The following is a 27,867-nucleotide window of genomic DNA, read 5'->3' as shown; positions in this document are numbered from 1 at the left end:
GTACTTTATGTTGAAGGTTTGAAAGAGGAAGTGTAGTATTTTGTTAGCTGAATAGTAATTTTGCTCTGTGCGTGTGATAAAGGCGATAAAAGAGGGTCCCCTAAAGAGAAGTGCTGCTGGGTTAGAAGAAGGGTACGAGGTACTTTTTATTATTATTATTGTTCGTACACTCTGCCCATTTACGCCTCCTTATCCTGGCGAAAGGTTGAACGGTTAAAATGGAGGCGGATAGATCCGGCGGAGGACCAAACCCGAACTCCGGAGGCGGCGGCAGTAGCAGCGGAGCGGGGCGCAATCCAAACGGGCCCAAAGCAGCACCGGGCCAGGCGACATCAGCTGCTGCGACCGGAGTGATGGCAGCAGCGGCGGCGGCGGCGGCAGCAGCAGCAGCAGCCGGGGCCATGCCCGGATCGTCGCAGGCTCGGGAGCTACAGGACGGGGACTCGGGTATGACGCTTCCTGGGATCCTTCACTTCATCCAGTACGAGTGGGGACGCTTCCAGGCCGAGAAATACCGCTGGGAGGCAGAGAGAGACGAACTCAGGGTAATTTGTTTACCATGTAGGCTGTTTTTGCAACGCTAACGCCGATTAAAGGCAAGAACAGATATCGCAGGAGCACTTTTAGTGCTGCTTTGTGACCGTACACATGCCCTACAATCAATCAGTTTCGGGATGCCAAAATGCTAATGGGCTAACATTACACCCTATCATATTGTGTTATTACTAGACAGTACATGGCAATGAAGGGTCTGTATGATCACATAAAGCCAAACAGCCACAGCCTTTAATAAACTGTATTTATTTACCCATAACACGAGTGCTTTTGCCCTTCAAATTGACATTAAATCAGGGTTTAGGTTAACTTGCAGTGTCTGTTTGATATTAATGCAGGTGTACCAGACTCCTTTTTTTAAGAGGGACGGTATTTTGGCATGTGTATATGGAAGCACTGATTGTAAGTTGACAATCATCTGGTTTTTATATCACACAGGGAGAAATTAAGTTATCTGTGGCTGTTAATATGAGGTTAAAAGGTGCGAGTGTCCTTTTAAATAAATCACTGCATTTTATAATCAGTAATTTGAGCATCAGTTGTGAAAGTGGTATTCATACTTAAGGAAAGCACCTATTAAAATGAGGCGGTTTAAATTGATTTTATCCACGAAACAATTTGCCCAGTGAGAGAAAGTGATCGTGGTGATCTTTTTTTATAGACTTGACACTCTCCGTGCACAGCATCAGACTGCCAGCAGTTTTTGAATTGCATCACATTTTACTGCATAATCTCCTCAGATAAAGTTCCCTGTCGTAACAGTGTTGTAAACGTGTGTATCTGGTGGCATTTAATAGAAATCCACATTTTGCATTAGTATCACTCACAGATGGAGGATTCAGTGGTGTGTGTGGTACACGGTTGAGGATGTAATGCGGGTGTATTTATCAGCATCATTCACACTCATTTGACTGTCTTAGATTATCGTCAGTTAAGTACCATCCTCCCGAAAACTAGGCCTAACCTTGTAAATCCTGACTGAATGTGACTGAATCCTGAAAAAATATGACCTGCCACTTACAAACACGCATGTGCTCTCTGCCTTTAGGTTAGAGAAGTGAGCTTTTGGCCTTAAAGTTCATCACTTTTGAGTCCCTGAAATAGCAAGAAAAAGCTATATGAATGGGGGTCAATGTCATATAAATGCCCTTAAGCAAGGCATTAGTCCCCTAATGGTCCCATTTATTCAGAGACTGACAGCAGAAGACAAAGGTTGTACTATGTAACATTCCTATATGTATAACTGTGTGAGGCAGAGCATTGCTGGGCAAGATCGTGCTTACTCATCAAATTGTTCCAGGATTAGGGCAGGTTAGCAAAACATACACGCATGCAAAGATGTTTTCACTCCGCGTTTGGAATGAAAGAGGAACGGTTCATCTTTTCATTCCTAAACGCATATGTCGTCTTCTTCTTGTAACCACAGTTTTCTTGTAATTAGGACAAACTATCTTCTGGAGTTCATTAGCTCGACAAAACCACAGAAATGTTTCTTTATCATTTCCTCTCTTCTGTCACTCTGCTTCTCACTTTGACCCCGACTCAAACCCAGTTATAAATAGCAGCCTTGATACAATATGGATGAACAATAACAAACTGGTTATGCTTGCTGCTTTTACAGTCGTGTGTGTGTGTGGGAATGGAAGGTAGAAGCAGTCCATCCCTTTGTCCAACACGCCATTAGTGCTTGTTATGGAACTTTGTTTGCGTGTGTGTGTGTGTGTATTCCTGCACATGGTCTGGTTTCACTGGTACAATTGGCACCACGTCCTGTGCTGAGAGAAAGAGAGGATCGCTGGAGTGCCAGGCTGAAAAATTGACCTAGCTTACATTTTAACACCAACAGGCCTCTGGCTTTTGTTGCCAGCATGCTGGCAGGGCTCTCAACATGCCGGTTAGCATGCGCCCCTGGCCCTGTCCTGTGTGTATGCCGCACCACACTGTACATGTGTCCCCCGTCTGCTCACATGTCGTATACACATGACTTTTTGTGCTTTTATGGCATGGGGCTAGCAAAGGAGGGCTGCAACCAAGACCATCACCAATATTTGAGATAAACACCATCGTCTTACGACTCTTTGTGCGACGGCGGGGGGGGTGTCTGTGTTTGTAGCATAGCGTGTCTCTGTGAGACTGTAACACATGTGCCGTCTCTGTGAGTGTGTTTTTGGTGTGAAAGGCCACCTGTGGTGTCGTGTCTCCCATGACATGCCAGGAATGACACCCCCCCCCCCGCCCCCTCTCCGGGCCAGGTGGGACGTCCCAGCACGACCATGAGACAAGCTGCGCGGGGGGGGACAGGTGGCAGTGGCCTTGTCTCTTTGTCCTTCAGACACACAATAAGCTCTTTCCAGTGTATTCTATCAAATTACACTGCTAGTGCACTGTGTGTGAACAAGCTTGTTTTTGTCTGATCCTCATTATCATTTAATGGACAAACAGACTTCGGATCGAGTCTCTACTCTTATTCTACAGGGAAAAGGACAGACCTCTCTTCCTGTTCATCTTTAAACTACAGTATTCTCATTTCCAGCTATTTAATTTTGTTAGCCATGTCAGTAGTTGAGCAGAATAGATTACCGGTGACCCAGATGACATCACTTCCTGTTGAGTATGGCCCAGGGGGCCCCTGAGTACACATCTCTAATTAATAGCTCTGAGCTCTCAGGCATGACATGCATATGACATCTATATGTACTGCGTTATTACAGTGGGCCTCCCACCCACCCATGCACCCACGCGAAGCTCCTGTTCTATACGCGTTGTTTAAAAAGTACATTTTTCTGTATGTAATTCATTTCCTCTTGTTGTATTTCTCAATTTCTCTCTCAATTCTTCCCCTGAAATCTTTATCATCTTATGAGTTGTTCCCCGTCTCTTATTCAAAACATTCATGACCTGCGGTATTTTTGCTTATCAAGCATCTTCTCATCAAAACACAGGCAGCAAGCGCAACTTTCTAGGACGTCATTCTCTAGCTAAATACCACACACACACACACACACAGACACACACACACACACACACGGGGCGCTCTCTGACACGCTCCATCAAAGCACACTGTCCCAGAAAAGTTCATTGCTCTACTTGTTGGCTCGTGGATTCCCTCATGGGGATGAAGGGTTGAGAAGATGGAGGGTGGCCAGCGGAGGAGGAAAGCTGCCCTTGACCCTGTTCTGCAGCGAGTAGAGGGGGGGACTGTCAGAAAAGGCTAAATGTGTCAGCTCTCCGTGTTACAACAAACCCTGGAAAGGTCAGCAGCAGTTAGCCACGCTGAGGAAAACCCACCCACAGGAAAGGGAGATCAGATGGCGCGTCAGGTTTGCTCCTTACAAGGTCCCTTTGTTAGTTTGTTTACCAACAGAATACATAGAAAATAACCACAGTGTCAATGTTGGCGGAGGCTGCATCAAACCGACACCCAGAAGACTAACTAAGGGTTTTGTTACTCCTCGGCATGGGTTGGTTTTAAACATGGATGAATGTTATACTTGAGTAGTTTCTTTATAAATGCTGAGCTGTCTTTAGACCTGCTGCTCCATTGTGGCTCTTATTTAATGTGTCAGGTTCTTATTAAGACCACCTTTATATGCCGATAGTACACTTTATTTGTTATTCACACTCCTTGGTAGGAGCTGTTCGTTGTAGAACCTCATTTTAACCACAAGCGTATCCATTGGAAGCTGCGTATCTTCTTGTCCTCACAGCAGCCAATGTGTGCTGGGGTAAATTAATCTACTCTGACATGAGATTTTACCCAGTGAACCCCATTACCACACCACTTTCAGAGAGAAACACTGTGGAAGAGAGAGAGCACGTAAAACCAGGTCAGAGCCAAATAATGAGCAGTTAAGTAATAGATCAAGAATGGCACCGAGCAATAACCACTCTGACACGCTAATCACTCTGTTTTGGCTGCCTTTATGTAAATGGTAACGGCAGCTCTAACGGTGTGCGCTCATTGTTAGTATTTTTGAGTGAGTGTGTGTGTGTGTGTGTGTGTGTGTGTGTGTATGTACACATGCATCGTGGCTTTACTTGGGTCATCAAAGCAGTGTCTGGGTGTCAGGGTTTTAAGGTTTTGTGCACTACTGGGAACCTGTCCTTCTAGGAACACAGTTGTGTGACACTGGCGCACAGGGGTGTGTGATGGTTATCTCAGCGTTGAGAGCAGGTTGTAGCTCGCCTGTGTCTGTGTGTGTGTGTGTCTGTGTGTGTGAGTAAGAGTAGAGGGGCGTGCCCTGCCCCTGAAGGAAGAAGTAGACGCATTCCTTTTAGAGGTGGGAATTACGAAGCACTTTGCTGATTTGTTTTTAGTTTAAAGAGCCGTATAGTCAGACTATTGACTTTGTTTGTTTGAGCTCAGCGATGGAATCGCGGTTCAAATGTACATCAGTAAATGATCAAATCAGTGTTTACACTCGGGTGACATTACTGTGACCCTTTTGAGTAAGCTGCTGTTGGTTCAAGCTCGTTGGTTTTTTGTTCAGTCCTGTTCAAACTAGGCCAACATAGGAACTGTTTACAAGAGCTCGACATCCACCGATCTGTAGCTATAGTTGTTGGTATGGTCTTACTGTACGTTTTTAACCAGGACTGTGAATCAATGCGGAGCTGACAATGTTGTTTTTAACCAACCAACCAGTAGCCATAAGTCAGCACACTGATGATTCTGTGTTAAGGATTTGTTTATCTGTGTACAGAGGACCTCGTCTCCCACGCTGCCCCTTCTACGTACCCAAGTTGCCTCTACTTGATCAACAGCAGGCCACAGTATCAGAACTCTTCTCTGTCATTATTGTGGATGTGAGGTCAACCCTGAATGTTACCCTTTTATTGCCCACTTCCTTTTCGAAGATGTCCTTTTTAATGTGAGCTAAAGTCTTCCATTTGTAGTACGCAGTATATAACGCACAAGCTGTTTTCTCACCCCGCACGTTATGACTCTTTGCTGCTAGCAAAACAGCCTGCTTGGCTTGCATTTTTAGCATATTACGCATTTCTACTACACAATTACTACTTGTGTGCAGCTGGAGGATCTCAGCTAACTAGCTGTTGTAGCTAACCCTATGTGCTGGCTGCTCTTTCAACCACATAACCACATAACCACAGCAAATTATACGTTGCGTAGCGGTTTAAACAAGAATAAGCAGATTCTTGTGTTTCACTCGTCCTCCGGGCTTGTTAAATAAATGCACGCAGTGCTATTCAACCTCTCCTTTCAGTGCTCCTTACACATAAACACTGTTAATTAATTGTATTATTATTTACTCATTTTAAAAACTGAACATCTGTATTTCATAACCTCTGTGGACATGCCTGCAGTGTTGACATGCTAGCATTGACAATTATCTCCAAAAGTCTCAGGTAAGCATATAAAATCACACTGTATTAATCAGGATTACTCAGCAGCAGCAGTAGTAAGGTTTGCTTGGCAGATTATCTTGTGTTCCACTCGCCCTCCTAGCTGGTTACATGACTGTGCGTGCGTGTGTGTGTGTGTGTGCACACACTTTCCCGGCTGATTGACTACCCTCTCAAGTAGACCGAGTGTCTGCCCCATGAGATCGTGTTTTTAGACTGTTCCACTTTTACCGAACTGTGTGCGTGTGGCAGCAGACTCGTGGACCCACACAGGGACGTGCAGAGGGGAAATGGACTGTAAAACAACAGTCATTCATGCTCCAGCCAGAGAGACAGAGAGGGTGGAAATGCAAAACTATTGTGCATACGATCACCTGCACGCAAATCCTGAGATTAGAAACGGGGCTAGGCCTTTTTTTTAACCTTACTTCTAACTGGGAACAGAGTTGTTGTTCTTCTCCTCCACCCAATAGAAGGCAGGATGTTTGCTGCCTGTTGTGAAGCATCGCTTGGTGCAAAACATAGCATGCTTTAAACGTCTGATACAAACCTTTCTCATCACTCTGGCAGCCCTTTCACATCTTTGTCAAGTCATGCCATATGCTGCCTAACGGAAGGGAAGGGAAGACCCTGTCTAAAGATGGCGTGTTGTCACCTTGCATTCTCTCATTATCACATTTGTTTTTTCTTTAATTGTTTGCCATATGGCAAGAATGGGCATCTCTTTCCTCAAGGTAAGAATTGTATTGGCTCCGCTGAGGAAGGAAAAGGAGACGGGAACCACACAAAGGAAGGATGTGTCTTAAAAAATTTGAATTTGGCCGGTGTGTGTCTTGTTTTTCCTCCTCTGCAGATGCGCACTGAGGCCTCGGTTAGGAGAAGTTAAAAATACGAGCTCTGTTCCACAACCCTCTACTTATTCCTCCGGGTTCTCACAAGTCGTGTTTGCTATGCTTGTCACATCGAACTTTTTCCTTCACGGCCTTCGCTTGTGATCTCTGTTGATATCAAATGCTTTTCTAAGCTTTTAATTGAGAAAGCACACGCGCTGCAGTTATGGTGTCAATATAAATAGATTTTGCGATCGTTTATGCTTGTGAGTGTGTGTGTGTGTGTGTGTGTGTGTGCGCGCCTTTTTTTTTTTTTTGCAGGAACTTTGTGTTCCTTACCATCCTGTATGTGTGTTCCAGGCTCAGGTGGCATTCCTTCAGGGTGAGAGGAAAGGGCAGGAGAATATGAAACAGGACCTGGTGAGGCGGATCAAGATGCTGGAGTACGCCCTCAAACAAGAGAGGTAAGACGAACGACAGGGAAACTCCTTTCTGTCCCTGTGCCCTCATGTCTGTTATCCACTCAACCTTTTGTCATAATGTTTTGCATGCTGAAGGAATAGTGATTTGATAGCGAAAGGTTTTCCTGTATTTGCCTGTAATGCTGCCCTCATGTGGTGTTTTGTGGGGTTGCAGGGCGAAGCATCAGAAGCTGAAGACAGGAAATGACCAGAGTCCCGGAGACAAGAAACCAGAGACAGAAGCAGACCAAGGTATGTTTAACCAAGCCGTTCTACACTCCGTTACTGCTGCTTTACTTTCAGAGCAACTCAAAATGTCTGCTTTCTGCTCATGCATCACTATTGACCAATCTTTTTCCTGTAGTTCCCAATGGGCCTGCTGAGTCAGACTCTGAGCCAGCCAATCAGATGTCCTGGAAGGAGGGACGTCAGCTACTACGCAAGTAAGGCCTCTGTGTCAACTACTCCTTTTTATTTCGGTACCATATGTATTCCAATACTACTTAATCATTGGTGTTAAACTTATGATCTAGACTGATTGATTTATATACGGGTGGATATTAATGAATGTGTGTGTTTTTTTTCTTCCTGTGAATGTAGATATCTTGAAGAAGTGGGTTATTCAGACACCATCCTGGACATGCGATCTAAGCGTGTGCGCTCGCTGCTCGGGCGGAGCAGCCCCGAGGCTAACGGGCCTGCACCCAGTGAAACCTGTCCAGAGCCTGAGCCCCGGGCAGGTGGAGAGTCGTTGTTGGTCAGACAGATAGAGGAACAAATCAAGAGGTGAGACTGTGGAAGCAGTTTACAACACAAAGGCCCAAATCATGATTAAAACAGAGAATGACATTTTCTTTGTTTCAGTTTGTTCTCTTGTATAAATCACTTTACAATCATGATCTTTCCATACCTGCGAGTGCTATCTAAAGAAATTATGATGGTCATGCGGTTCTAGCGGTCTAGTGCCACCCTGTAAAGACGGGGCCTAATTTACACGTTATGACATAATCTGAATATCTATTCAAAGACATGAGCTTGAAATATTATGGTTGGCTGATTTGGGTAGTGCACACCGTACTGTCTAGAGTGGGTTCTCTTCTTAAGAACGAACATAGTACGTGCAATATCTTTATAAACGGTGCACTTTATACACGAGACAGTTCATCATTGTATCGTAAGGCTGCTTTGTGAGTAGCATTTTTCTGTAGCTGACAGTGAAACAATAGCACACCGTAATCTTAAAAGCATCGTAACATTGTTATAAACATGGTAAGATTATAAAAAGAAAATAACAAAAAATCACTATCACGGTTGTGTACCTGTCATTGCACAGGAAATATATAACTACCTGTCAGGCAGGTAAAGAAATATTGTTGTTTTAATGTTTAACTAGGACAGTAAAAAAGAAAGCACATTACTTATAGTTGTTGCACTCATAAAACCTTTTTTATATTATAAGCAAATAGCTCTACTGTAATGTAGACTGCTGTGGCCAAACCTCCTATAATATGGTATTATATAAGTATAATTGAGGTCGTCCTGCCTCCCTCTGCAAGGTATTGACCTAAATAATATTTTTTCCCCTTATTAACCGGAGTGGAGAGAATAATTGTCTGCGCTTTTGTAGGAACGCGGGCAAGGAAAGCTCTAAGGAACGTCTGGGCGGCTCGGTGCTCGATAAGATCCCCTTCCTGCATGGCTGCGAGGATGATGATGAAGACGACAGTGACGAGGAAGAAGACTTCCAAGGCATGGCCACTGACTGCATCGATGGACCGCGAAAGAACAAGAAGTCTCGTGTAAAGGTATGATCGGTGATTTAAGACTACAACGAGGAAGCTGAGGAAAATTGAATGACTTTATTCATGACTAATCAAACCCTCTTCTCTGCTGTGTGCTCATCTCCAGATGGGTTCGGAGCCCATGACCACAGACCTGGACCCGGAGGACGAGGAGGACGAAGACGACTCGGAAGATGCCCTCAGTGAATTTGACTTCCTGGGCTCGGGGGAGGATGGGGAGGGGGCGGGAGAGGCCCGGATCTCGGGGGACGGACGGGAGTTAGGTACGCTGCTGCCGTAGCAACATCATCAGCACAGCACTGCCAGAATCACTGCCACCAGTGTATCTGTCTTATTTGCCCCTCCCCCTCCCTGCTCACCTTTTTTATCTTTTACTTCTCATTGTGTCCTGGCATCTCTTCTTGTCAATAAAAACCAACCTCTTTTCCCAACCACCTGTCTCTCTGTCCTGTTTCACGAGCTGTCAGTCTGTGACTCTTTAGAGCTGTGTAGCTGTCATCTCTGTCTGTGGATGTATTCTCTGTGGTGCGGGGTCATTTTTTTTCAAAGGTTGTCAAGCATGCAGCCTTCTCTTTTTTAATGTCCACATTTCATTCTTTTGAGTCACATTTACACTGTAACCCTGTGCGCTTATTGATTTCGTCCTCTCACAAAAATGTATATCTATATATTTTTTTTTTGAATTGTATGTTTTGTATTTAAAGAATGAAGTCTATCTTTTTGCCTCTGTCTACATCCGTCTGTCTCTCATCTGTCCGTCTGCTGGCCCCTCCAACCATCCTCCGCCCCTCTGCATGACTGGATGTTTTGTGTCTCTCTCCTCTTGCCGGGTTCAGAGAACCGCAGGAACAAGTTACAAGGCATGATGTCGGACTTCCCCCCTAAACCCACCCCGCCCCCCTCTGTATCAGGACAGGCCCGCCCCGGGGAAGGTAAGACTCACCCACCATTTATACCTCATCGAAAACCGCAGACTATCCTCTACCGCTACTGACTGTAGCTTTAGACGTTAAACCACAAAAAGTTGGATGATGTCTCAGTTTGGTGAAATGTTAAAGCCTGCGTAGGTGTTAACTTACAAAACTGCTCCTACGCCTTTTAAATATTTCCTCTGATACACAGTGTGCGAGTAAGGAAACAAGATTATTGGACGCTTGCTAGGGAGATCTAAGATCCATTGCTATATTTGACATTCTTCATCTCAGACTGTCTTTATAGGGCCATAATGTTTTGTGGAACTCTTGTGCGCTTCCACCTCCAACCTGCAGGTGGCGCCCTGGGTTTTTCCTCTGACGTCTTCATTATGGACGCCGTTGGAGGAGGAGACATGAACCTGGGGGAGCTGGCTGATCTCACCGTGGCCAATGACAACGATCTCTCCATGGATGTAACTACACATTTGTTCTGGTCAATACACAGGATGTAACCCAACGTGCATGTGCACACTATGTGTGAAATGTTGACTCTTTCTTCTTCTTTTTTTTAAAATGTGTGTCCTGTCAGATGCAAGATAACAGAGAGGAGTTTAAGAAGACATGGAACCCTCGTTTCACACTACGCAGCCACTTTGATGCCATCCGCGCTTTGACCTTTCACCCCAGTCAAGCGGTGCTGCTCACAGCCTCTGAGGATGGCACACTAAAACTGTGGAACCTCAACAAGGCCATGCACTCTAAAAAGTAAGAATCCTTAGATCCACAGGGAGGGAGGGAAGAACATGTATATCGCTCTTTGTTTTATACTTCCAACTCACTCCAAAGGCGTTCCGAGCAGCAGTGGGACAGATAACGTACAAATGTCAAATCAAACACAGCAAAGATAAGAAGCTAATTCAAAAGATTGCCTCCCTCCACAGGAACGCAGCGTTGGATGTTGAGCCCATCTACACATTTAGAGCACACAGGTGAGTTGAGTACAAATGCAAAATCCACACCGTACACAGCAGCAGTGCAGCCACTGACGCCTCTCTCTTTAACGTCCAGTGGAGCTGTTCTGTCGCTGACCATGGGCGAGGATGGAGAATCCTGCTACAGCGGGGGTCTAGATGGAACTGTCAGATGTTGGAAGATGCCAGACCTCAATGTGGATCCTTATGATAATTATGGTCAGTCATTATCAACTACAGAGTAATAATGATTTTCCAATTTAGAAGTATTTTCCTTTTTTTGTTTTTTTAATATGTGCGCTTGTCCATCCAGATCCCGGCATCGAGAGCAGCGTACTAGCCGGCCACGAGGACAGCGTGTGGGGTCTAACTTACTCGGCGGTTCTCCATCGTCTCGCCTCGTGCTCAGCCGATGGCACCATTCGCCTCTGGGACCCTCAGAACTCTGCTCCCTGCCTGTCTGTCTTCAATAAGGAGAGAGGTAGACGTCTGTGTTGAGTGTTGAAGAAGTGCTTTTGAGCTTTGTATTGCCTCCATGCCTGACAACTTGATCGTCTCACGTCTTCTCTCAGAGCACGGAACACCCACCTCGGTAGCCTTCGTGGCCACTGACCCCAACCAGGTGGTGGTGTCATTCGACGCGGGCGAGACGCTGCTCTACGACCTCAACACAGAGCAGAGCATCACTGCGCTGGAGACGCAGACCAAGGACGGTAGGTTCTGGAGCCTATTTGTAACCCGCTTTGAGATGAGTTAGAAATAAATGAGATGAGATTCAGGTGCGGTTGTTTGTCTTCCTTTGCAGGCAGTGAGCTGATCAACCGCATTGTCAGCCACCCATCTGAGGCCGTCTCCATCACTGCACATGAGAACCGCACCATCCGCTTCCTGGACAACAAGACAGGTATCCGCATGTCTTTTACTTGTATTGGTCAACCTGTTCATTTCTGGAATGTGAATGCACCTAAATAAGCTTGTTTTGTGTGTTCATTCAGGTCAAGTTGTCCACTCAATGGTGGCTCACCTGGATGCGGTCACCTGTCTCACTACAGACCCTAAAGGCACTTACCTCATCTCTGGCAGTGAGTGCCACTCACCTTTACTGTGTCCTTATTTAGCTGAACATCTTAGAATCTGGCTTCTTCTCCCAAATCACTCCAAACTCTATTTTCATATTACATCATCGTACCCGGAGAGAGATTTTAATGCTGACAGTTTCTTTTAATATTGCGTCCATTCTGCACAGAAGTGGGTATTTTTCAGGAATTGTTAAAAAGGTCATGGGAATCACACTGTAAGGCATTGCAGAAGAAGTTGTGCATTAAGTCTAGCTTTAAAAGCAACATGAAGGATTCCTCTACATTGCACTCCACAGTGGTCTTTGCCCGTGGTAACATTGTCTTTGCTTTCGCCCGCTCTCCGCCCCCCTGCAGGCCACGACTGCTCGGTGCGCCTGTGGATGCTGGACAACAGGACGTGCGTGCAGGAGATCACAGCTCACAGGAAGAAGCACGACGAGGCCATCCATGATGTGGCCTTCCACTCTTCACAGCCCTTCATCGCCAGTGCCGGCGCAGATGCACTCGCCAAGATCTTTGTCTGACAGCAGTGTCGTTAATTCTGGTGAGATGGGGGTCACGTTTTTGCCTGTATTACAAAATGGGAGTGTTGAGTTTGATATGAGTAGTTCTCAACGGCTGTTGGTCTAACTTTGGTTGTTTCTGCCTTTTAGAGTCCTACAAAAACAACTGGGCAAAAAGAGACTGAAGACTACAGTGGACACATTTCACCTGCTTACACACACACACACACACACACAAACACACACACACACACACACAAACACAAACACAAACACACACACACACACACACACACACACACACACACACACACACTCACACACACTTGTCCTGCAGCCCACTGGCTGGGTCATCACCACAGGACATATCCTCCCCTCAATTCTCCGCTCTTCTCTGATGCCTCAGTGACTTCTTGTAATACTAATCACACTGCTTTTTTTATAAAAACACAGCTGCTCCTTTTTTTGAATAATCATATTTGGAGGAACACTTTTCTACACGACAATATTCGGTTCTGCTTTTTTTTCTTTCCATTCTACCAACACTCATCACAAACCTGCGTGCGTGTGTGTGCGTGCGCGCGCGCGTGTGTGTGTGTGTGTGTTTATGTGCTTAAACTGCTGACACACTACTTAGGTTAAGAAACCACCAAGGAAGCGCTCGCACTGCACAGCACACACACGAGGCACCAATGCATGCATTTCAGTTGAGATCTTAATTTAAGAAATTGCCTGCGGCTAACATACATATGTAGACATGACTAATAACAGTTATCTTTCCCAGTGTCTGCAGAAAACACCCGACCGACCTCTTCATTGGGAATCAATGTATTACATTCCAAAGACTGCAGGTAGAGTGTGTGTGTGTGTGTGTGTGTGTGGTGGCGTATTCAGGGTCGGAGAATGTTGACTTTGTTGTGTGTGTGTGTGTGATGTGAGGAACCATTAGACAGTTGCTCGCCAGTGTTGAACAAATAGCTTTAATTTCAACTTCATGGCCAAGTCTCATTGTATGTATGAGTATTATAATGTCCCCGTCATTCGTGAGATAAAATCTCACTCTGCTGTACAAGATGAATGAAACACAATCATGGTCCATTTCTACAAATGTACAGTTTGAACTCTGTAGACTGATGCTCTCACGACACATTAACCAGCTAAAGGTAGATACCCCGAGGGTGCAGTTAAAGTCGGTTGACTTGCAGAGGTAGTGAGGCCCGGCTGTATGCTCTCAACAAATGACACGGATTGTGTCATTTGGTGCTTTTTACTGTACAGAAGAGCGCGCGTGTGTTCGTATATATGCACTAGTTAAATCACGGTGCTATGAGAGACCTCGTCAGTCTTGAGTCAGAATCAGGGACCTGCTTTGTGTGTACGTGTGAGAAAGAGAGACTGTGTTTCTCACTCATCGGGCTATAAAGTGAATCTGCTTTTTAAATGAAATTTCATTGGTTAATCACTTCAGTAGCTGTGGTCTCATTTTAGAATGAACTATTAACGTCTCTCGTTAGAGAGACGCGAGTGGCGTCGCCATTGGTCGTTAGAGGAATGTACAGAGCTGATGAGGATTATTTTACAGTGAGTGTCACTTGGACTGAAAACATTTCCTCAGATGAGAGCTGGTCAGATCGTCTTTTTCATTTCATCTTGGAAGTCGGCGCCAGTTTTGTAGGCGGTGCTTGGTTCTGGCTTGTTGTTATTTATTCAGGCTTTCCAAAAAACAAGAGAACAAAAAAAAAAAAAAAAGCTTGACATTACCTACACTTGTATGTTGAGGTGAGGTTCCCTTGCCTTGTTTTTGACGTGCATCAGTTGCACGGTAGCACATTACCCAGAGAGCCAATGACGTGAAGCTGGTCTCCTCTTTCTGAAGAGGTGGGGACAAAAGGGAGAAACGAAAAGAAGAGAGTCCATTTTAAATTCAGCCACTTTTGCCATTTCAGAAAAGGAAACGATAGAAGAAAGAATTGATTTGAATATGTTTGGGTGTCGGTTGATGTTAGTAGCATGACTCGGCACCTAATCTGTCTTGCTGATCCCGTATGGTTCTGCTATTTTTAACATTACCCAGAGGACATTTGGTTTAGGTGGAAACATTGTTCCTTTGAGACACTGTGTCCCGCATCTATACTGACCCTGACTTCAAATTACTTGACTGGTAATTGTTTAGTATTACCTTGAGAAGACCGATTAAGGGGACCCTTCCCCTCTTCAAGAATACAGGGTCACACTAGGGGTCAGAGGTCAGATCTAAGGGTTCAAAGTAGCCTAGATGTAAACACTTCTTTTCCTAATCACTGCGGACACTAGCATTCATAGTTCAGTTTTCATTTTTTTTTCCTGAAGCAGGATGGTGGACTGTTCCGGACGCAACTACATTATTGTACTGCTGCTGGACATAACATCCTGTTATCACATTTAACTACTATCTGGCTCCACTTTGCACTACATTTAATTGTGGATGCTTGTGGTGAGGAGTGGTTACAGACAGGGTGCGGAAATAATGGTTTGCATGTATTTCTTTTACAATCTGAAGTAAATACTACGAGATGAAAAGCCTGCTGTGGCTGGCATTTATTTGATAGTGAGAGTTACTGAGGGCCTCTTTCTGAGAATAAAGACGAATCAGTACGACACTTCAAAAAAATGAAGAAAGAAATTGAAACGGAGGTTGTAAATGATGACTCGAAATGCCATCATGTGCTGTAAATGTCCATCGTTTCCTTGTTTTCTTTCTTTCTTGCATTTCTTTTCTTTGATTATAAATATGTTTATTAAGATGTAAGAATACTGTAGTATCATAAGTGAATCATTCTTCCTCGCTAGGCATAGAACTTGCTTGTGATTGATAATGGCAATGTACAACTTGTAAAAAAGAAAACGATTAAAAAACATGAAAATTTAAAAAAAAAAGTTTTTAAAAAAACCACAAAAAAAACTGTTACCAGTCAGAGGCCAAGGTAACGGACTCTCATTTCTTTGTTTTTATTTTTTTATTAGCAATTTATCACTGTGTGATATTTTGTACATCATATTAAGCTGTATTCAAACTATTTCCTCTAACTACAAGGGATAAGAGACCTGCTTTTTATTCATTTTGTTTTATTATATATTTTTGAACTGCATTCTAGCCTGTATCAAATGACTTTCTCTTTTTGTTTACGGGTCCCCTGTTGTATGTCATTAAGGAAGAAAACAAAACAAAAAATGAAGATTTTGTACAGTGAATTGAAAGTTGTGTTTGTGTTGTCTTTTTTTGCCTTCTTTATTAAGGGATACAAAACTTCCGAAAACAACTGCACACATGGAAGTGTCATCCCTTACCTGTCTGAAAATACACAGTAGAAGTACCTTGATGGACAAAAAGAGATTCTACAGCAATTTAGTTAACTTAAGGGACTTTTCAGAGAAATGTTTAAAAACGTGTTTAATGCAGCAGAGACCAGGATTTCCTTTCAAACCTAATATTTGTCAAGTTCTAAAAAGGCTGGATGCCGCACTTCCATAATACAACTAGATATCGTCTTCCATTCTCTGCTTTAATAACTGGTTTTCCGACAAAAACGTTCAATTATCTTGTTAAAATTCCTAAAACATATCTACTCCAAACTCTATGAATATGCAGATATAGGTTTTTTTTTTGACAAACTACTGTTTCCAAAGTCAACATCCTGCTGTACTTCCCATGATGGGCCAGCTAATCTTGATTTGTGAAGTGAATCGAGTTTCCCCCTTTTCAATGCAGCCCCCCCCCCCCCCCCCCCCCCCAAAATCACGTTGATAACGAGTAAAGCAGAATTTCGTTGACAGTCTGGTTTGGTTTTTAGAGAGCCTCATCTTGTCACAGGTATTGTGTCAGCTATTAACCAAATAATTAACCAACCTACAAGCTTTTACCACGCTCAAAAGAGTATGCCATCTATATTACAGAGCCTTTTCTACATCACATCTTCACATTGCAATTGCTAATTATATCATTTCAGCAGCAGGGTAAGTCAGATTTGTAAAATTGTTTATTTGTTGTCTTAAATACTTTCAGCCTACGCACATAAACACATTTTATACATAATTGGTGAATGGAGTTTCAATGGAACACTCCTGTGTGTTTCACCTGTGGCTATATGTCCATTTGTAATATTAGGCCAAATCTAAAGGTGAATGGGCAACAATGCAGCCCTATGACCTCATCTATACTTGTGAATTCATTATCCATCTCTATCAAACATTGCCCTCTTGTGGTGAAAAGTAGAGTCATGGCAAGCATTGTTTGCTGCTGCTTCCTTATTGTGGTCTATTGTCTTAGTTGTATTATTTATTAATTTATGGCTCCACAGGGAGAAGTACGATGTGATGTCCCTGAGAGGAACTTCATGAGGTCAGTGAGTTTCAGTAACTGTCAAGGGACTTTTTCATGACCAAACTTAATAAGTCATTATTTTAATCTGCATGCTTTCAATGTAAAATAAGATTGTCGGTGCAGAGTGACAGTCATGTTGGTGATTGTGGTGACTCATTTCTAAGCTACTGTATATTCTGGTGTGTGCAAAGTAACACCACCTCCCTTGCCATGGAAGTTCCTCATTTTAATACTTGCAATCAACTTTGCATGTACACAGCTCTGAAATAGGTGTGGCCCTATTCTGCAGGACTGGCAGAGGCGTGTCTTGTAAAAAAAAAAAAAAATGCAAGGAGGAAAGGTGTCACAAAGGAAGAAATAAGGCAGGCAATAGAATGCCACAGAAAGAGAGAAGATGAGGAAGAGATGGGAGGGTTTTTGAGCGCGGAGCTGCCCCCTCAGGCAGTGTAAGCGGATCTGTGCTGGCCTGGACTCAGGGAGGGAGCAAACAAGACCAATAACCCCAAAGCAAGCAAGGAAGGGAGCGAGAAAGAGTGGGAAAAAAGAGGAGGGAGAAGCCAAGGAGTAAGGAGTCAGAGGGCGGGACTTCCCGAGAGGCTATTGGCTCCAGCCTCTGTCAGTCATTTCACTTCCTCCCCGGCTGTGGCAAGATCACATATGAGAGGGCAGGAGGGAGGGGGAGAGGGAGGTACCCTCGCGCGGCTCTCACACTCTCTGTGTGCTTTTTCACAAGAAAAAGACTCAACTGAGGCTGAAACTGAAACAGGGCAACACTCGTAAAAGGAGTGCAGTCTCTTGCTCTCCTTCATTCTTAGTTTCCTGTTTAAGGAGGCCATTTTGTAACTCAGCCTGGAGAAGAGGCACAACAAAGTTTGGCATTGTTTTTGTTTTGTTTTTTGTTTTGTTTTTTCTCTCCCACGGCCGGGAGTTTCACAATCAAGTTTGGACTTTCTCCCGCCGCACATCAACTGCTTTAGACCAGAGAGCTGAAGGAGGGAAGGGAGGCGCGCGAGTCTCTCACACAACATTGCTCGCGCTTGTCATGCCAGGACAATAACAGGAGTCTGAAGAGGAGAGAGCACGGAAGAAGTGGCAGAAAGGGAGAAAAGAAAATAACACAACTTCCTGGATAAGGATTTCTCCCTTGATCCAGTGGTTGGGGGGTGGACACAGGACACAGAGGAACCAGCACTCTCTGCTCAACGTGTGTGTGTGTCCATGTGTCAGTGTGTGAACCCCTCTCTCCTCCACTGAGACAGTTGAGTGTGGTTTTTTTAATGAGATCTCGGGAGTGTGTATGTTAAGAGCTCCGGGCAGCTGACAAACAAGACTCTTGAATGGCTAACGCTAGCCCTTGTATGTCCTCAGGGGCCATGGCCCAGGTCTTTTTCCCCCCTGTGGGCTCCTCGCCACCAGGCTCAGCTGTGATGCAGCAGGGGACCCCCATATCCATGCCCTCCATGCCTGCTCAGGGGGGGTTTCCTATGATAGACCTGACACCGGTGCAGGGTCCCAGTGGGGCTGTGATACCCTCGCAGCCTCCCACTCCAGCAGGGGTGTCCTTCATCATCCAGATCGGCCTGACCAGAGAATCTGTCCTGATGCCCCAGAGTGCTGACCTGGCCTATGTGAAACAAATTGCCTGCTCCATTGTTGACACCAAGGTAGGACATGTGTGTACGTGTGGTGGGTTCATATGTGTAAAGTGGGGAGGGTGGCATGTCAGGTAAAACTGGGCGTATGTCCCCCCCCCCAGGTGGAAAGCTGTTTATGTCCGAGGCCACACTTTCATATCTGTCTGTAAACTGCTTGTCAGATGAGCAGTTGGAGTGCTGCATTTCTCTTTTCACTCTGTTTTGGTGTTTCTGTCCCACTAAAACATGTGTAAACACTCTACTACTGTCATAGGTAAATGGAGGTGTTTAAACATGCAAGCAGACAAAGTATTTGAACCGGCGGCTGTGACAGACTCTGAGAAAATGTACAAAATGTCACAATTTAGCTCCGCTCTATTTACGGCAATTAGCATTTTTGCTCCCCCCCCCCTCACACAGTTGGAGGAGAACACTCTGTTCAATTAGGCTTTGTTATGCCACATTCAGGCTAGCTAGGATGTCTGATGGGCTCAGTGTTTGAGACGGTGTCATCTGGCTGTTCATGCATGGGCCAACATGTGTGCTGTACATGAAACAGGAAGTGTTGGACAATAATTGCAGTACTTCACATACTTTTATTTTTTACTTTATTGCACGCCTAAGATGCATAAAGCAAAAGGAAGTCAGTGTCCAAATGTTGAGGAGCACCTCTACTTTCCTTCAGTTTAACTAAATAAGAAAGTTACTGAATATATATATATATAAATAAAGGGTAACCACAATGTGCTCCATGCCTGGATGCAATCTGTCTTTGTCAAGATCAAAAGTCTCTTTCACTCTCCTCAGAGGTTTTGCATTTCATACCTAAAGAAATGATCACATTAGGCCAATTTGAGTGTCTTTGCTGAGCGCTTCATTGAATTATTTCCTTGTTTATACCAGTCACTGATCACTTTAATTTATAGCCATATATAAGGCCTTGTCCAAACAATTTGAATACTTGTCAGTCTTTCTAGAGATTACATTTGTATCGCCTGTTTTTTAAACTTATGTGTGTGTGTGTGTGTGTGTGTGTGTGTGTGTGCGCATGTTATTGTTTTAAGTCTTCTGCAACTTGGACAATTTTTTTTATTTAAAATGTGCCATTCAGCATTTTAACTATATAAAAAAACATTGATGACAGTTGATTTTGATCATATCAAAAGCTTTGGTCTATAAAACACCAGAAGGGCAAACCGTTGAGACACATGTGAGTTCCTCAAACTATGAGGATAATAAATTCAAAGAAATGTGTCTTCTCTATTTAACTGAAATAAAAATAACTTAAAAAAAACATGTGCAGGGTTGGGGGGGGGGGGGGGAAGTAGTGACATCCTCTTTGCAACAGGAAGTAATGAGTGTTATGGGGAATGTGGTCTTTACAGTGTTTTAGAACCACTGACTATATAGGCTAGCACATTTTCCACATGTACACTATAGTAGCTATGTAGCTATAGTAGAACACCCATCGAGGAGAGAACGTTATGCGACAGGTAGTTTGAGCGGCCCATGTGCTGTTATCGGCCAATTAGCCTGGTAGGTGTTTAGATTAGCAGATTTCGACAGCCTTTGTAAAGCAGCTTTGTAAAGCTCCCCACAATCTTAAATCTTCCAGGACATTCTGGTGCTGTCTCCAGCCTGTTTTACCCACTCTGCTAATCTGTTCCTGTGCACAACAACCTTTGTTTTCTCCTCATAGAAGTGGTTCTCTGTCATGTATTTGATTTGATTTAGTGAGATCGTTCAGCTGTTCTATCTGATGCTGGATCTCCACTCACCACCACGCTGTACTCTGACTGAGATCAGTGCAGCTGGAGTGTGTTCTCCCAACTGTGTTTCCGTATGATTGGAACAAGTAAGAGGTGTTGCTTACCAGCATCACGATGTAAACAACAGCTGCGTCTCTCTGACTTCATCTTCTTTTCTTCTTCTTCTTTTTTTTGTGTTTTTCTCTGACAAACCAGAACTCTCCTGTGTAATGTAAGAGAGGTTGTTGTTGGAAGTATTGAAACTCGCATAAAAAAACACACTGCAAAATGTCCAAATAACGACTTACGAACTTTTATCAACTAGCCAGTTACCTCTGTGACTCAACAACACCTGCAGCTGCTTCACAGTAAAAGTTGTTATGCTAAAAAAAAAAAACCTCTTTTGGTGATTAAAGTACATAGATTTGTGTTTAAAAAACAATATACTCGGTTGGAAAGCTAATAAAGACATTCAACGAGGAGTAGAAGGCTGTTTAGTAGGTCACCATGGTTAACCAGTGAGGTCTAAGAAGCCTCTACATTTAGATTCAGACTTCTTTTAATACATTTCTGTCAATGGATCAGTGTGGAAATAACCTTCATTACACCTCTGATAAATAATGGCAAACAGCGAGGCTCCGATCTATGATTAATAAGAGCAGCTAAGGGGGATTTTAGTAAAATTTGGATGAGGGTGTCACGGTGTTTTTACTGCTTGCAAGTATGTAAATAGCACATTATGGCATTGGTCAGCTGGAGAGTTTCAAATGTATAATGAAGTTGGGATGATGCAGTATTCTGTTGTATGTGTGTGCATGGATTTGTGGGTGGTACCACACTAGCAGTGACTTGTTGCAGGGCAGAATGTAGAACAGTCGGTGTGACATGCAGTAAGGTCGCACTGAGGGTAATTAATAAACAACCCAACAGCGCTTCCAACGTGGTAACGCTCATCTGGACTCAAAGCTTTCTGTGTTTTAAGACAGAGAAAGGAATGTTGATTCCTCTGCAGAATACTATATATATACACATTGGGTACCAGTTTGTGGTTTCTGCTCCACAGCATCTAATTAAGGAAAAGACTCCCTTGTCAGCAAAAGAAAGAAATTGGCCTTCTTTTACGGTTTGGATCTTCCTCACTTCTTCCTTTTCTGCATCTTCAGTCCCGCTGTCCCCACAAAAGGATACTCGATACTCTGAACAATGCACTGACCAAACTCACAGAACTCCGAAACTCACAACAGCTTCAAGGAGCCCAAATATGTGCGGCTAGACGTCTATACTAGATATCTCAAATATATTAATTTGATGAACAGGTTCAGCCTTAAAAAAGCAAACATTGTATAGCTTTAATGATATGCTGAAACAAGATAATAAAGAATATATATATATATATATATATATATATATATATATATATATATATATATATATATATATATATATATATATATATATATATATATATATATATATATATATATATATATATATATATATATATATATATATATATATATATATATATATATATATATATATATATATATATATATATATATATATATATATATATATGTATATATATATATGTATATATATATATATATATATGTATATATATATATGTATATATATATATATATATATATATGTATATATATATATATATATATATGTATATATATATATGTATATATATATATATATATATATATATGTATATATATATATATATATGTATATATATATATATATATATATATATATATATATATGTATATATATATATGTATATATATATATATATATATATATATATATGTATATATATATATATGTATATATATATATGTATATATATATATATATATATATGTATATATATATATGTATATATATATATGTATATATATATATGTATATATATATATATATATATGTATATATATATATATATATATATATATATATATATGTATATATATATGTATATATATATGTATATATATATGTATATATATATATATATATATATATATATATGTATACATATATGTATACATATATATATATATATATATATATATATATATATATATATATATATATATGTATATATATATGTATATATGTATATATATATGTATATATATATGTATATATATATGTATATATATATGTATATATATATGTATATATATATATATATATATATATATATATATATGTATATATATATATATATATATATATATATATGTATATATATATATATATATGTATATATATATATATATATATATATATATATATATATATATATATATATATATATATATATATATATATATATATATATATATATATATATATATATATATATATATATATATATATATATATATATATATATGTATATATATATATATATATATATATATATATATATATATATATATATATATATATATATATATATATATATATGTATGTATATATATGTATATATATATATATATATATATATATATATATATATATATATATATGTATATATATATATATATATATATATATATATATATATATATATATATGTATGTATATATATGTATATATATATATATATATATATATATATATATATGTATGTATGTATGTATGTATGTATGTATGTATGTATGTATGTATGTATGTATGTATGTATGTATGTATGTATGTATGTATGTATGTATGTATGTATGTATGTATGTATGTATGTATATGTGAGGTCTATTGTGAGATAACACCGCCACTGTGTGGAGTTAGCATTATCTTCGTGTCTCCTCCCATCCTAAAAGATTTGTGTTAGGATACTCTTGCCATTGATGTTGACAAAAGCGCCAACCTAAGTTAGCGATAGATGTCCACTGCTCCTAAGTGTTCATGATTGGTCAAAAGCAGAGCATGAATTTCCCAACAGGGATTGATTAAAGGATGAATTTATAGTGATTTAATGCCTAGTGTCTGTAACGTCTATTGTTTAAAACGGTCGTGTAGTAATGGCAGGTGTTCCAGTTTCGCTTTTGTTTTAAGACTAACCCTAACCCTAAGCAGTATACAGTTCAGAGGTGTTTTTGTTGAGTGTGGTCCAGAGGGAATAGTTGGTCTCCAGAGACATTTTTGTTCCTTATCCATCCGCGAGTGTTTACTTGTTTTAAGTAAAGCAAGAGAAAAGAAATCTGAGAAAGTACCTTCATTCCCTGAGCCTGATCTTTCTCAAGCCTTGTTAGAGCAGTCACACACACACACACACACATACACACATACTCACACTCTCACTCAGACTCAGCAATCCCTAAAATCCCCTTGAATCCAGGATTCCTGCCCTGCTAGGAGCTACAGCTTTAGGTGGGAGATTTGGACAATAGACAGCTTGTCCTGGTCGGGCTAACTGAGAGCGACACATGAGTTGGACTGTGTGTGTGTGTGCACGCGTGAATGCCTACACTGGTGTATTTAGAAGGGGTATTGAAGGCAGTTTGGTACCCCACACCCCCGCCAACAGTCATCTCTCCCATCCCAGAAAGGGTGAGTCACCGGTTCTGTTTATTCACAGGCTCCCTCCTTGTGTTCCATTGACACGTTTTTCCATTCACTTCTCTGTGGAGGAGCACACACACTCCCCTGGCCTCAACTTCCAACACTAACCCCCGAGTCAATGGCCATCCTAAAGCTCTTGTTCGTAGTCTCCTGGACTGAGCGCTAAGCCCCATCTCTCAGGGCCAGAATTCAAAATCCAACCTTTATTCGCAGCATCTAGAGCGCACACTTCCCACACCTCTCTAAAACCTTGCTTAGACGTATACCTGGCAATAGTGCTTGCCAAAATCCCATTTAGCTGGCCTACCTCCAGCTGCCCCAACCCCCCTTCTCCCCCAGATGGAACAAGAAGTAATAGTGTGGCCTGGAAACCAGAGGTCTGTCTCCATTCAACCGTGATGCAGCTCTGATGTATTTGCTCTTTTGTTGGGCAGGCCTCACTGACCCCCTTATTTTCCCTGTCGCTATTTCCTTTCCTCATTGTACCTTCGTGTTCCCCCATCTACAGTGTTGTTATTATAGAACTTAGAAATAAGCCGTTGACGTCACTCTAATTATTGATCATATTCTATAAGTTGTTGTCTGCTTATTTATATTATTTATTTTCCAGTTTGAGAAATGATAATGTTGGATTAAATACTAAATTAAGAGAAATTCAGTTGGCGAACAGAGAACGGTACATGTTTGTCCTCCTCCTTTTGTTTCTTGGGATAAAAAGCTACTGACATCTTCTTCCTCTCCTGTTGCACCTTTTCCCTCGCTACTTCCTCTTTAGATGCTTTATTTCCTCTCCTTATCCTCTCATCTCCGGTCCCTTCTGCCTGCCTTATCGTCAACTTCCTCTCACGCTCTGCGTCCTCTTCCTCGTCGCATCCCACTTTCCTCTCTTTGTACTCATCCACCTACTACCACTGCCCTCCCCGTCAGTCTCACCTTTTCTTTAGGATGTTTGCCTCCTTGAACACACTTTAAGTTGGTGGGCAACTATGTGAAAATCCACACTTGCCCGGTTGTACAAGGCATGACGATACAGGTTTGGAGGACGCATACTTTGATGAGTCAAAACTCCTGTACTCCCATTTTTCAAGTGGTTACCTCAGCTACAATGAATGATGTTTTACGGTAAATATTAGACATTGGTGACAGGTTAAGGCAGGCCTTACAATGTAACTACGCAAGGAGCTACAATAGTGTAGTTTGTATTCCGTCCTCCTAGTTTGCCAAAAGGTGTATGAGCTTAACAACATAAACAACTTGTTTCATTTCGTCATCAAATAGACGCACGCCGATTTGTGTTGACGCCAGTGGGTGTGTTTCACTAGACGTGTGTCAGCAGCATGTGAGAACCTGCTGAGTCCTGTCAATGGTAGCTCTGGTCACATTACTTTTATTGTGTGACGTCTCTGCAGACTAATCTGTGACACACGTAACTGCCAGCGAGCTGTGTCCAATCCAGCAGCGGATACGCAGGAAGCACATTGACGAGAATTTATTTATAACGTAGAAATTGACGAACACTCTGTGGTCAACTTGCACCTAAAGTTTCATTTATTTCTATATCGTGTAACAAGAGACTCTCTGATTCTGTTAGCTGTTGTAAATAAATGAGGATAGAAGTTGTTTTTTTAGTTTTGTTCTTTAGTTAAATCACTGAAAGCACAAAGAAATATCCGCAACTAAACACAGATACACACAGTTGTTGCTGAGAGCCCCTGCCCTGGCTATTGTTTCCACCTCCGTTTTGGAAGGGTCCCTTTCTTTATCTCCCTCCCTTGAGAAGCAGTTTGGCCCTGGGAATGGGATCATACTACACACCACCTCCTGTTTACCTCACTCTCTTGCACATGTATTCCACACACACACGCACACGCACACACATGTTATGTGCTGCTTGGATTATTAAAAAGCCTTCTTTATGTGTCGGAGCTACTGGGCAAATACTCTCTGCCTATCAACCCAAACCTTTGTCAGTCAATGAATAAATGGCCGACAATTAGCAAGACACTGGCAGGTGGAAAAAACTAACTACGCCTTTATCCGACCGCACGCCATTTGGTGATTGAGTGAAGATAGCACAGCTGCTGAACAAATGCAGCAGCCTTAGCCAAGCGCTCCGAACCTTACAGAGGCTGTCTCTGCTAAACCCATACTGCTGTAAAGGTGTGTAAAGTAGTGTCTATTTTTAAAAAGGGAAAACCCACAGCAACACGTATCACTTCTGCTTACCCATACCTCTCCTGCTCTCACTGTGTCTGTCTCTCTCTCTCTTTTTGCGACTATTTGCATGGTAGCGGGAACAGCTTTGCATGGGTGACCGTGCCTGGTGTCTCCCTGGCTGTTAGCGGCGAGCTGCAGAGGGGAAGCTTAGTCCACACAAAGCCATTTGATTATTCAAAGCACACACTGCTGGCCGTAGCCCGGTGCCACGGATGTGTACCGGAGTGAGAGAGAGAGAAAGAAAGGTGGGATGATAGGATGCAGAGTTGGAGGGTTTGCGATCTTGAAATGAACATTTCTAGTGAATGCACAGCAACAATCAACGCATTAAAGGATCCTTTTACCTGGTAACATTCTACTCACCAAGGTAACTGCTGTGGACTGTGACTTCGACAACCTCTCTGAAATGAAGTCTGAACGAGGAAGAAACAATCATCATACAGGTTCTGAAACAGGTTTTAAACCAACCGTTGCTTGGTCAAACTTATTTTGGAATAGTAAAACAAGGCAAACTGTCCTTTTGTAAACATCAATTTAGAGACTCACTTCCTGTTCACCATTACACTTTTCTCCTTTTTTGCAGTTCTTCCTTATTTTAATCTCACTTGCCATTCTGCTTCATGTATGCGCAGCAGTGCACAATGCGAAAGGGCTGGGTGAAGAGGAATCACAGTCGATCTCAGACAACAACAGCAGCTCAACAAATGGAAAATCTTGTGGTTGTCTGGATGTCGCAGACCAGCACGACCTGCACACACACAAGCTGCGTTCCAAATTGCATACTTTTTCTCTTTGCTTTCAGTACATGCTGCAGCTGCCCTTACAAAGTACGCACTGTTGCTTGCAGTATGCGTTCAATCGGGACATACTACTTCCTTACAACATGGCAGCTTGATCTTTGATCCTCCTGCTCGTATATATCTATATTTTATGAACTGCAGGGGAAGGTTTTCCTCCAGTGTAAAGCAGCTGCGGACAGCAGATACTGTGAGAATCACCCATGTTCATTTATTCAGAAATGTAGACGGATTCATCTCAGTTCCTGCTTTTATCATATTGAACATTGATGCAGATTTAAACACATCTACTGGCTGCACAGTGTTTAATTAAACTGTGTGTTTACATTTTAAGCATCATTCCGTTATTCCTGCGTATTTGATCGAACGGTCGGAGTGGTGCCATGAAAATAGGGCCCTTAGGACTGAGGGTGTCTTGTGTAGACTGTGTTATGTTGAATTTATTTGACTTGACTTGACCTACCATACTTGGCATAGTTTCCCTGTGCAGCAATGAGGGGTGTTTTTTGTGCATTTTGGGTCCGTTAACTCTCAGTTTTACATTAAAGTGAGATATTACTAAGCCAACACTTGAGTCAATCTGTCCCACCAAAATTCTATTGTTGATGTTGCTGTTTTCCCAGATCTCAACATTAGTTTTAGTTGAGTGTAATGTTTTCATAGTAGAAATGATTTGTTTGTCATTTACGTGTTTCCGGGCCCATTCGGCCTCTCTTACCCCTGCATTCCTTCTCCTGTTCTGAGCAAAGGAGACCTTATGATACTAATCTGGCGATTAGCATCGGTAAAAACGGTCTTGTGCCGTAATCCAATTGGGAGTCGCAGAGCTGAGCAGCATTTGGTGGCATGTGGAGAGTTTGTACCAGTTGGAGAGAACACACACACACGCACACGCACACACATACATTTCATTTCATTACACAGAGAGAGAGACTGAGGTTGGCGAGGACGATCTTGTTCGTGACTGCGATTGTAGCTCAAAACTGAGTAAATTATAAGTGTCACACTTTTGGTTCTTTTGTCGTTAAGTGAAGTTAAAAGTTGTAG

At 42.0% G+C, this 27,867-nt stretch overlaps 2 protein-coding genes and 1 long non-coding RNA gene across 3 annotated transcripts in view; 2 read left to right on the top strand and 1 right to left on the bottom strand.

Annotated features, from left to right (window-relative positions):
• Positions 1-15,716, top strand: strn4 (striatin, calmodulin binding protein 4). Its single transcript, XM_076100472.1, has 18 exons — positions 1-545; positions 7,110-7,213; positions 7,386-7,462; positions 7,575-7,653; positions 7,811-7,996; positions 8,838-9,015; positions 9,119-9,275; positions 9,849-9,944; positions 10,281-10,399; positions 10,516-10,691; positions 10,868-10,915; positions 10,995-11,116; positions 11,211-11,378; positions 11,470-11,610; positions 11,703-11,801; positions 11,893-11,979; positions 12,331-12,520; positions 12,630-15,716. Exons 1-17 carry the CDS (start codon positions 219-221, stop codon positions 12,498-12,500), a joined length of 2,334 nt encoding a protein of 777 aa, XP_075956587.1. The 5' UTR covers positions 1-218; the 3' UTR covers positions 12,501-12,520; positions 12,630-15,716.
• Positions 13,898-26,782, bottom strand: LOC142959242 (uncharacterized). Its single transcript, XR_012956203.1, has 4 exons — positions 26,570-26,782; positions 26,387-26,436; positions 20,347-20,444; positions 13,898-14,349 (listed from the first exon to the last, which is right to left on the bottom strand). It is a non-coding gene; the product is annotated as an uncharacterized LOC142959242 (long non-coding RNA).
• Positions 17,176-27,867, top strand: part of prkd2 (protein kinase D2) — a 33,233-nt gene continuing 22,541 nt past the window's right edge. Inside the window, exon 1 of the mRNA XM_076100468.1 lies at positions 17,176-18,503. Coding sequence (XP_075956583.1) covers positions 18,177-18,503 — 327 coding nt within the window. The 5' untranslated portion in view covers positions 17,176-18,176. The remainder of the gene's footprint in view (positions 18,504-27,867) is intronic.

The sequence above is a fragment of the Anarhichas minor genome, unplaced genomic scaffold (assembly GCF_050575085.1).
Source record: "Anarhichas minor isolate MPS153535 unplaced genomic scaffold, ASM5057508v1 ptg000026l, whole genome shotgun sequence".
In the NCBI taxonomy this organism is placed as follows: Eukaryota; Metazoa; Chordata; class Actinopteri; order Perciformes; family Anarhichadidae; genus Anarhichas; species Anarhichas minor.
This window is presented reverse-complemented; position numbering and strand designations above follow the sequence as displayed.